Source organism: Triticum urartu, chromosome 5A (genome assembly GCF_056163025.1).
Source record: "Triticum urartu cultivar PI428250 chromosome 5A, HENAU_Tu73, whole genome shotgun sequence".
Lineage (NCBI taxonomy): Eukaryota > Viridiplantae > Streptophyta > Magnoliopsida > Poales > Poaceae > Triticum > Triticum urartu.
The window spans coordinates 447,777,631-447,789,264 of NC_141877.1; the positions used below are offsets into that span (position 1 = coordinate 447,777,631).

Genomic DNA, 11,634 nt, shown 5'->3' on the forward strand with positions numbered 1-11,634 from the left:
CTGCATGGATCATGGCGCTCATTTTTTTTCCTTGGATCAATGGAGGGGATGGGAAGCATTGGTCTGTGCAAAATTAAGCTACCCCGTGCCCGAACAAATGCCCGAAGTGAGTGAGGAGGCGGGGAGGAAAATGGCTAAGCAAAGAACGGAATGCAACAGTTGTCTATCTTCTTTAGGTGTGGCAATGGCACGCAGGTGGTAGTAGCGACTAGCAAACCTGGACCCATGAGTAAAATTGTCCCAACGCAGACGCACGCAGCTCCAGCTAGCGACGACAAGAACGAAAAGGAAAAAAAAATACTCCTACTCAGGAGCACGCACGGAATCCATGGCCATGCAGGCAGCCCCGATCCCCAGATACAATTCCTCGCCAGCTAGCTGATCGATCAGGCAGTACATTCCCCAGCAAGAACCAAATCAGCAAATGGCCGTGGCGCCATAGCCAGGAGTTACATGAGCAACAGTAAATAGAAATGAAATGAAATGAAAATAGAGGACCACCTAAATTAATCCAGCCAAGAACCAAGGAACGCTCGCTACAGATTAACCTAATGTAAGCTAGCCATGCACCGCTAGCCGCGGAGGGGAACGTCGTCAAGCGCGAATGCGGTAGCTAGCTAAGATGAACGAGAGAAGCACATGCAGGTACCTATCGGAGGCTAGCCACGGCCGGTGACGGTGGGGCGATCGGCTCTGGCCCAGGACGCCAGATGCGCCGTGCGGTTGCATGCGGACGGTGGCCGGCCAGCGGGAGCGGGGTCCGTCAAATGCTGGGCGGCTTCTTGCCGAGGGTGTGCTTGTTGTTGTGCATCCAGACCTTGAGGACGTGGCGCTTGACGCCCACCTCGTCGCAGAACTGCAGCACGGCCGCCTCGTCGTGCTTCTGGATGCGCCACCCCACGCGCTCCGCGAAGGCCAGCATCTTGTCCTTCTGCTCCTGGGTGAACTTGGTGCGGAACCGCTTCTTGCCGGACCCGGACCCGGAGCCGTACCCCGACGGGCCCGCGCCCAGGGACATGCTGCTCAGCGGGGCCAGCGCCGACATGGGCCCCGCCGCCATGCCCGACAGCTCGTCGGCGTCGTCGCGCCCGCTGTGGGAGGTGGACGGGAGCGCCAGCGGCCGCGGGTGCCCCGCCGCGGCTGCAGCGGCGGCCGCGGCCATGTGGTGCTGGTGGTGGTGCAGGTAGCCCGCCGGGGTGCGGTAGTAGGGCGAGAACTGGTGGTGCGGCGGCACGCCTCCGTAGGGGACCATTGCGGTGGGAGAGAAGGGCGAGCCCTCGCCCCCCGCGGGGAAGTCGGACTCCCTCCGGTGGAAGTTGCGGTGGCAGCTGCACGCGGCGCAGCGGAGCGCGTCGATGCTGCCCTCCTCGCCGGCGGCGATGAACTCGCCGCAGCCGTCGACGGCGTACCCTCCGATGCCGACCGCGTGGTTCTTGAGGCACTCGCGGTACCTGGCACCGCCGCCGGGGGCCTTGGCACGGCCGCCAAGCTCGCCACCACCGCCACCACCACCACCACCAGGAGGCTTGCTGGGCGCAACCCCGGCGCCGCCAAACCCCGTGGAGAGCGGCGGCGGGGGCTCGTAGCTGGAGCTCACCGGCATGGGCATGGACATCTGCATCTCCTCGTCGCCGTCGTCGTGGTCGTCGAAATCCATGCTCGCCGACGGCCCGTGCCTAGCCAGGCTAAGCCTCTGGGTTGCCGAGGGGAGGCCGGGCTAAGAGGGGCTTAGCAAGGGTTAAAACTGGGATGAAGGGATAAGAGACGCAGGAGAGAGTGTGGACACCATCTGGCTAGCTGCCAGTTTTGACGACGCGCCGCTGCACCGAGGAGGCTGCTGCAGCGGCCTAGGCGATGATGTAACCCTCTCCCTCCCTCCCTAGCTTCTCTCTCTGTAGCGAACTCGCTTTCTCTCCTGTTCACCGCCTCCCTCCCTCTCGAGTCGCGCACTTGTCTGATCTCCACCCTCCACCCTCTCCTCTCTCTCTATCTGTGTGTGCCCGGGCCGAGGCGTGATGTAGTATGTTCTTTTGCTTCGTGCTCGTGTCTTTGCTGGCCGTCCCTCTCCGCCCCGCCCTTTTCACCCGGTTTGGCTCCAACGCCTTTTAAATTGGGGTTCTCTCGGAATATTTGATCGTGACATCTGGTCTTTGCATCTCTTTTCTTTTGTTACTCGTGTCTAGCAAGAACATGGTCAGCACAGGATCCCGCTTCTCGTGTTCCAGGAGGTGCATTGAAATCCATGAAAGGCCATGCAGCGTCAAGCAAATTTATTTTCTCGACCAAAAACTGTTTTCCGGGTCGAGTGATGCAAGCAAGGCAAGGCTAGCTAAGCTAGCCTTTCCCCAGAGCATCGAAGTGCGCAACCCGTCATTTTCAGGTCCTGATTAAGTGCTAGCACCTGCACCGCTCGCAAGCGTACAAAACCTTCACTGTTGCACTCCTCCTGCACACTGTGCGTCGCGTTTCTACCGTCCGTCGACCATGTAGTGTAGCGAAGGAAACGTCGAGGGTGGTAATAATACAGTTCGTTTCTACCACTCGCTCGGCTCCAGGTTCACGTTTTGGACGCAGCCATAAACCAGCTCGCACTTCCCAAGCCTCCATGCACACCAAGTACTGAAGCAGGACGGGCGTAGGGCCGGCTGTCCGTCCATGGCGAAATGACGGAGGAATAAAACGTGGTAGAGCTCCGTCCCGTCCCGTCCCGTCCCGTCCCCGGCCACTGCCATTTCGATAGCAATGTGGCCGGCCACCCGGAGTCCACAGCGAGCGCTTGGACGGTCCAGCGGTGTCCGATCGATAGGGAGAAGCGTCGGGAACGGCAGCAGATAGGCTACCCCCTCCCTACTACGCATGACCGACCACATCGGGTCCCCGGCCCGGCCCGGTCGGTAACTCACTCTCAGTCCCACCTCGCCGCAACATCAACGGCCCTGATGATTGTCTCAAAAAAAAATTCAACGGCCCTGATGATCGACCGATCATCTCGCTCACGCGGTGGCGGAGAGTTGACCTGAGCCGGGGGCTGCCGTTTCTTGCCGTGGCGTGCCGCTTAACCGGCCGGCTAGCTAGTCTCCAATTCCGGCCGACTTAATTCCCCGTTTAAGCCATGCCAGCAGCTTTGTCCCATCCGCCCGTGGAAACGGCCCCATGTCACGGCTATAAACAAGCTAGCTAGCGATCGGGCGGGAGGATAAGCCTTTGCTTTCTTAAGCTACGACCGCCAGGTGGGCTCGCGGCCGGAACCACGTGTTTGGGCCTGCGGGCATGGGCGCGTGCATGCGCGGCATGTCTCGCCACTTACGACGTCGCACCACCGGCTGACGCCGCCGCTGGGCCGGGTGCGCGTTTCTGGAAACCGCGCGCACGATTTTTAGTTCCGGACGGACGGGCGAGGAATTATTAAGGCGGCAGATGCCTTATCTGGGGGCGTGATAAGTGGTTACTCCTAAGCATCGCAGGTCCACAGGCTGCTAATCTTGGCGATCCCCGCGCGCGCGCGGTGGTCCGGCCGTCCCGTGGCGTCGGGCTGCCCGCCGGTTGCTTTCTGCCGCGGCGTCGACGCGCCGATCCGGCCGTGGGTGTTACGTGGACACGGCGGAGGAGGGCGAGAGCTTTGGCTGTCCTCCTGTGCGGCGAGCGAGCGCGGCCCAGGGAAATTGCTGCGCTCCGTTTTGTTTCGCTTCGCCGCTGCCATTGATGCGGACCCGGACCGGATTCAAATTGATTTGGTGGGCCTATGACAGCGGCAGCGTCGTGTATGATGCTTTGCCACAGCTACCAATTTCATTCCATTCGCTGCAAAAAATACAGCCGATCCAAAAACAGACACACTATTTATTACTGAAATTGGTCTGAAACTGGACACGAATATGGGAGCCGGCCGTCCAACCTTATATTTTCTAAACGTCCGTCCATGTTTTTCATCTTAAGTCTGAAATACCCAAAATAATTATAGAAAAAATAGCACAATTCATTTCATAAAGAACATGCAAATATCCTTAGTATGACAATAGTTCAAATGTAAATATTAGTACATCCGAGATAACCGGATATTCTACAAGTCTTTCAAATTCATCGATTCCAAATTTAATAATACTCGACTTAGAATCCGCATATGTCGTCCCACGCACTATACCTCTTGAGTTTCATCCAACAACGTATGACGTAAATGGCATGCCCTCCGTCCTATGATACAACACGACAACGCGTCCGAGCTATACAATGTGATGATTATCAAGTGGCAACATTGAGTGAATCAATGAATTGATCAGCATATAGAGCAACAAGAATGAAGACCAATTGTTTGCGAGCCTAGTAGACACACCATCTTTACTCGTGCAATCACACCATAAAACTTCATGATGGAGTTGGAGATGCATTTAGGAAGTTGGGTGTCGGAATAACCAAGACCGGTATGCCCCCGAGCATGAAGGAACACGGGTCCCATAAAAAACCTAGGGATGTTGGTCGCGCAAAAGAAGAAGGAACATATTATCTACCGCCTGACCGGTAAAATACAGGCCACAAGCACAAATCTTTGGTATACAATTCGCCACCACGTCAAAAGCCATAGACAATTTAATCGAAAGGCGCCAAAACGTCAGCTATGACGTTACAAAGCTGGTGCTCGGAGCCCCGAGCGTCGACCCTTAGCACACGTGTCTCGAGGGCAGGTGACCCTCCCCACAGGCGAAGAACCTCTTCACCGACCTGGCATTTAATGCCAATGTAGGATACTCGGCATAGTGGGGGGGGGGGGGGAATTACATGCGGATCAGATTCGACGGTCAAAGGCACAACACGACAGGGCCGGTGGGCCTAGGACCAGGTTACCCATGAAGCTACTTGGGCCGGGGTTTTCATCATTGCTTCAGCCAGTAATTGGTTCACAAACATACAATTTTTTTAGATTCGAGACAGAGGAAAGTGAACAAATTCAGATGACGATTTTGGCAGGTTTGTATCATTGATAGTGGAGAGTGTCTCGACCACTGCATCATAACATAAATTAGGAGGGGAACCGAACGAATTAATCAAGAGTTATTGCCATATTACTTGGCCTAGATTTATTGGAGAGAAACAATGGGGTTGCCTTGCTGTCTTCAGAATTTGTCTTCCTATCTTGAGCAGCCTGCACCAAATTAACACAGTAGCATTGCTATCATTGGCCAGATCAGATAACAGGAAAGCAATATTGACACAATGAATGTTTGTGCAACCAGACCACAACAGCCTACATCAAATTAACACAATATGTCACTGCTATCATCAGCCAGGTAAGGTAAGGAAAGCAACATTGACACAATGAATGATTGGGCAACCAGACCACATCACTTCAATTTAGTAATGTGAAAGATATGAGATAGTACAATCATGCAACTCAGTATGTAAAACTACCAGTCAGTTTTTCTTACAAAAATCTATTATCGCCTTTATTTATACATTTTGCTACAAATAAATTTAGATCGGATAATTGGTGTGGAATACAGAAGGTTGGATTCACGCCGATTAACGAAATACACGCTGATGTAAAAATATACTGATATACAACATATATTTACATCAGCATTGGAGCACATAGAATTCCCGCAAGATATTTCCCTCGAACACGATCCCAGTTTAGAAAGTCTTATATCCTTTAAGCTTATTTTCTAAAAGAGATATGCGTAAGAAACATGTAGAAAATATGATCTGAATGCAATAAAATTTCATGATGCGAGGATACGCACATGCTTCTTAACAAGGAGTTGACATATTTTTGCTTGACTTTGGCCACTAGAATCTGGTTATTATCTCGAGGAGTTGAGTTTCTCTGTGTTGGAGCAGTATCTATAAACACTGGAGTTGGTTTACTATCTCCTGGCGTTTGGATCTTTTGCAGAGACCTTGTTTGTAGCCCTTGATATTCTAACATAGCCGCCTTCCTCTTGCATAACTTATATAGAAGAATGGTACTTCAATTACAAAGCATGCTACGACAGAGAGATGTAATAGGTACTGAAGAATAGAAAAGCATGACATATTGACATGTATTCCCTCCATCCAGAAATAAATGGATGTGTCTATGTGTATTTTAGTTTTAGATACATCATTTTTATCCATTTTCGCAACATGTAATCCAGACGGAGGGAGTATGATGTAGAGCTAGGGATATGACAAGACAACACAGTAAAAGAAACACTAGTTGAATGTAAAACTGTATGATTGCTGGAATTGGTACAGAAAAACAGAAAGGCAACATATGCGTGTATGATGGGTAAACTAAGATGGCATTGCAACACACCAGTAGAACAACACTTCAATGTAAAAACACATGGTATGGTAGACGGATGGAGTACATACCGATGAATAACAATGCATGAAATATTCAGAAGCATGATGTCCAAACTAAGCAGATGTCATTGCGATAGAGTAGAATGACAATACTTGAATTTGAAAATATGTTACTTCCTCCATTTTCTTATACAAGGCCATTATGAAAAATAAATTTTGCATCTGGACAAGGCCACTAACAGTAATCGGGGCAAAAATTAATGATATTTCCTCGTACTACCAACTTGTTTAATACTTGCATGCATGGAGTCATAATGACACTGTGCTACTTCCTTCCTTGCATGCATGCAGACATATTAATGGTACCGGTTACCAGAAAGAAAAGTTGACTTGCAAAGTAGTAATTAAATTTTACCATGGTGCCTGTAATTTGAGTTTGTCACCTTGTATAAGGGAAAGGAGGGACTATCATGAATGGAATAGGTACTGGAAAATAGGGAGACATGACATATTTACATGTAGGATCAGCAGGCCAAGCACATGGTATTGTGATACGTCTCCAACGTATCTATAATTTTTGATTCTTCAATGCCGTTATATTATCATTCTTGGATGTTTTACAATCATTTTATAATAAATTTATATCATCTTTTGGTACTAACCTATTGACATAGGGCCCAGTGCCAGTTGCTATTTTTTTGCTTTTTTACATCGCGGAAAACCAATATCAAACTGAGTCCAAATGCAGCGAAACTTTTTATGTATTTTTATGGACAAGAAGACACCCAATGAGCCGGAGATGCACCTGGGGGGGGGGGGGGGGTTCCCCGATGGGGGCACAATCCACCAGGGCACGCCTGGACCCCCAGGCGTGCCCATGTGAGTTGTGCCCACCTCGGTGGCCTCCGGCACCGCCTCTTTTCTCTATAAATACCCCAATATTCCAGAACCTTAGGGGAGTCGACAAAAAGCAATTCCAGCCATCGCAAGTTATAGAAACACCAGATCCAATCTAGACACCATCACAGAGGGGTTCATCATCCTCATTGGTGTCTCTCCGATGATGCGTGAGTAGTCTTTTGTAGACCTTCGGGTCCGTAGTTAGTAGCTAGATGGCTTCCTCTCTCTCTCTCTCTCTCTTGATTCTCAATACAATGGTCTCTTGGAGATCTATTTGATGTAACTCTTTTTGCGGTGTGTTTGTTGGGATCCGATGAACTTTGAGTTTATGATCAGATCTATGTTTTTATCCATGAAAGTTATTTGAGTCTTTTGATCTCTTATATGCATGATTACTTATAGCCTCGTATTTCTTCTCTGATATTTGGGTTTTGTTTGGCCAACTTGATCTACTTATTTTGTAATGGGAAGTGGTGCTTTGTGATGGGTTCGATCTTACGGTGCTTGATCCCAGTGACATAAAGGGAACCGACACAAATGCATCGTTGCTATTAAGGATAACAAGATGGGGTCTATTTCTACATAAATAGATCTTGTCTACATCATGTCATCATTCTTATTGTATTACTCCGTTTCTCCATGAACTTAATACACTAGATGCATGCTGGATAGCGGTCGATGTGTGGAGTATTAGTAGTAGATGCAGGCAGGAGTCGGTCTACTAATCTTGGACGTGATGCCTATATAATGATCATTGCCTAGATATCGTCATGTTTATTTGAAGTTCTATCAATTTCTCAATAGTAATTTGTTTACCTACTGTTGCTATTTTTTCTCGAGAGAAGACACTAGTGAAACCTACGGCCCCGGGTCTCTTCTTTATTATATTTGCTTTCACAATCTATTTTTATTTGCTTTTATTTTCAGATCTATTAATCTAAAAATACCTTGCTGCAATTTTTTTTATTTTTTTATCTCGCTTTCCCGCGAGATCCATTTATCCAATCTAGTACAATTTTAACTATCTTTTTACCCGTGAGGGATTGACAACCCCTCTCTTACGTCGGGTTGCAAGTATTTGTTCTTTGTGTGCAGGAGTTGTTTATGTGGTGTTGCGTAGTTATCCTACTGGTTCGATAACCATGGTCTCTTCAGTGAGGGAAATACCTACCGTAGCTGTGCTGCATCATCCCTTCCTCTTTGGAGAAATACCGACATAGTTCAAGCCGCATCAAAAGGAATTTTTGGCACCGTTGCTGGGGAGACATCATCAACATCTACCAGGTTCCTAATCACAAATCTCATCTCCTTGCAATTTATATTATTTGCCATTTGCCTCTCGTTTTCCTCTCCCTCACTTCACAAAAATTTGCCGTTTTATTCGCCTTTTTTTTGTTCGCCGTTTTCTCGTCAGATCTGCTTTTGAGTGCAATCTTGTTGCGTAGTCACAATGACTCAAGAGAACACCAAGTTGTGTGATTTCTGCAATACCAACAACAATGATTTTATTAGCATTCCGATTGCTCCTCCTGCCACTAGTGCGGACTCTTGTGATATTAATACTGCTTTGCTGAATCTTGTTATGAAAGATCAATTTTCCGGTACTCCTAATGAGGATGTCGCACCCCATCTTAACACATTCGTGGAATTATGCGATATGCAAATGAAAAAAGATGTGGACAATGATGTTGTGAAGTTGAAATTATTTCCGTTTTCTTTGCGAGATCGTGCAAAATTGGTTTTCTTCTTTGCCTCACAATAGTATCGATTCTTGGGATAAGTGCAAAGATGATTTTATTACTAAATATTTACCGCGTGCAAAAATTATTTCTGTAACATCCCAAATTTTAAATTTGGAATGTTATACACTAGATCACCATGCATATCATATTTTATTTTGCTTTTGGTTTTGATCCTAGAAAATCCTAAGCAACTCAAGGACCCACGGAGAGAGTTGGGGATTTCGTTATTTACATATTTGAGTTTTCTCAAATTATGTAAACAGGATCATTTGATTTTATTTATTTTATCATCAATTATTTCTATTACAAAAATATGAGAGAGGGAATAAAATGACTTTCCCAAAATATAGAAATATTGAGGATTTAATAAAAGAATCAAATAAGTTTTATTTTGGAGTTTTTCGGTATTTTATTTGAATTTAGGAAAAGTGCGTGTTTTTCAAAGTTGTAGTTTGGGCCCAGATAAATGTTCACTTTATCGGGCTTGATTTTAGAAACCCGGTAAAATTTATTTCATGATTTTTGGAGTCCGTTTAGTATTTCTTTTTATTTTTCTTCCGAGTGGAATTATTTAAAAAAAACGCGGAACCGACTTTGGGCCGTACTCGGCCAGGACTCCGCCTGGCCGGGGCCTTTATAAGGCGCGCCCGAGGCCCGAGCCGAGCCAGCCCACCACCGCCGCCCTAACCCAGCCCCAGCCGCCGCCGCCGCCGCCGGAGTTGCGTGCCGCCCGAGGTTCGCCGCCGCCTCGTTTTCCGTGCCGTTAATAAAAAAAAGAAATTTTTTTTGTTCGTCATTTTTCTTTTTCATCGGATTTTTCCGCGGTTATTTTCTGATCGCGATTTATGATCCGATTTTCGTTTTAGTATAACTTTTCGCTCGTTTATCGGAATCAGGCGATTCAAGCGCCTGGAGTTTCGTCTCGAAACCCTCTTTGCGAATAATCAACTTAAACATGTTTTTGCTACTGTAAAATTTGCCCTAGATCCAGATTACTAGAACAAAGTTGTTTTCTTTCACCGTTTGATTTCTTTTGCTTCGTTCGATTTGATTCTTTTTGCAAACCAGGGTTCTTAAGTTGAACTTTCTGGTTAGATCTTCTATTTGAGTTGTACCTGTGCATTAGATGAGTACTTATTGTATGCTTGTTGTTTGTCTGCGATAGAATACCCGGAGTGCGCCGCCTGTTACTTCGAATCTCTAGGTTTCGCGGATCATCAGCAAGGCAAGTAACACTTTGATCATACTTTTTCTACAACCCAGTTTTGTTGCATTAGATCAATCCTCACACATTGCATGATTAGGATCTAATTAAATTGTGGGATGGGAAGTAGATGAGGTAGTACCTATTACCTGTTTATTATCAAACCTTTGGGAGTTACTTCTACGTTTGCTTATTATGCCATGCTATGCTAGTAGACGTGGATTGGGTGAGTGATATCCATGACAGATGTGAGATTGTTAATTAATGGTTTATCTAAGGTGGCAACCTAAACACACATCTGGGTGGGTTGAGGCACCTGGGGATACCAGGACTTTCCTGTTTTTCTTTTGGACCGCCACCCAGGCTCAAAGGGATCATGAGATTATTCATACTAGAAACTTCCGTGTGCAGCCACAAGCCATTATGGGCTCTGGCATAGTTGACTAAGTTGTGCGAACTCTTACAGTGGTAGACTAGCAGATGTAGGGGATGTAGGTGGTACGGTCTACCCGATCGTAAGGTGCTAGCGCTTCTGAAAGACTATGTCTCGGTCATCCGTTTCTCAAACACCATGTAGTGCGAGAAATCCAACGGAGGCGATCGAGTCTTGTGGGGAAAAGTGCGCAAACCTCTGCAGAGTGTAACAAACTAATCATGGTTAGCCGTGTCCCCGGTTATGGACATCTTGAGTATCTAGTACCTGGATTATCATGTGAATCTCAACATGCTACTCTAAATTAATTTTGTTGGGTTTTAATGATGTTACTTAATTGGGATTGAGAATGCTGTCAACCATTCTCAGTGTTTAACAACCACCATGATAGTAATTAATTTAATCCTTTGAAGTAGGGAAAAATTGGCTTTACGCAAAAACTGTAACCATAGAGCTTTCCACCAGCCAAATATGCATATAGTATAGCTGTTGCATTCCATTATTCTCTATGTGTTATCTTGCCAGCATATTCCACGTGCTGGCCCGTTTTCAGGCTGCAACGTTAATGTTGCAGACTTTTCAGACGACGATTGAGGAGTTTTAGGTCGTGGTTCTATACTCAGTGATGCCGTTGGAGTTGATGGACTCACTTATCTTCCAAGCCTTCCGCTGTTATCGTTATTAGATGGCCTTAAGCCATATTTATTGTAATAAGTTCTCTTTTGAGACACTCGATGTAATAAGTGTGTGATTGCTACTCTGCTATAAATCCTTCGAGTATTATGTGGTGTCAGCATTACTGATCCAGGGATGACACCAGAGCACAGAGATCAGACTGTTTGAGGTCTGGTCGCTACAGAGATGGTATCAGAGCACACGCTGACTGTAGGACACGACCACTAAGCTAAAGACCTAGATCACTACTCACTCTCTTCTCTTCTGACTTCTCATCTTTTCTACTCTTTAGGATGGCGGATGCAAGGAACAAGTTCACCCAACCGGATGAAGATACACCCTTTGGACGCCACTTGAAGGAAGTCACTAGATACCTGAACATAGGAGTACCAAGCTTCACG

At 47.0% G+C, this 11,634-nt stretch overlaps 1 protein-coding gene across 1 annotated transcript; it reads right to left on the reverse strand.

The window, feature by feature from the left end:
• Positions 1–379: 379 nt before the first annotated feature.
• Positions 380–2,101, reverse strand: HB22 (homeobox protein 22). The gene has a single exon (XM_048674629.2). The coding sequence runs from the start codon at positions 1,655–1,657 to the stop codon at positions 764–766; it is 894 nt and encodes a 297-aa protein (XP_048530586.1). The 5' UTR covers positions 1,658–2,101; the 3' UTR covers positions 380–763.
• Positions 2,102–11,634: the final 9,533 nt, after the last annotated feature.

Bases quoted from the DNA above. Each gene is read 5' to 3' on its own strand.
- HB22 (XM_048674629.2), bottom strand. From the start codon at position 1,657: ATGGATTTCGACGACCACGACGACGGCGACGAGGAGATGCAGATGTCC.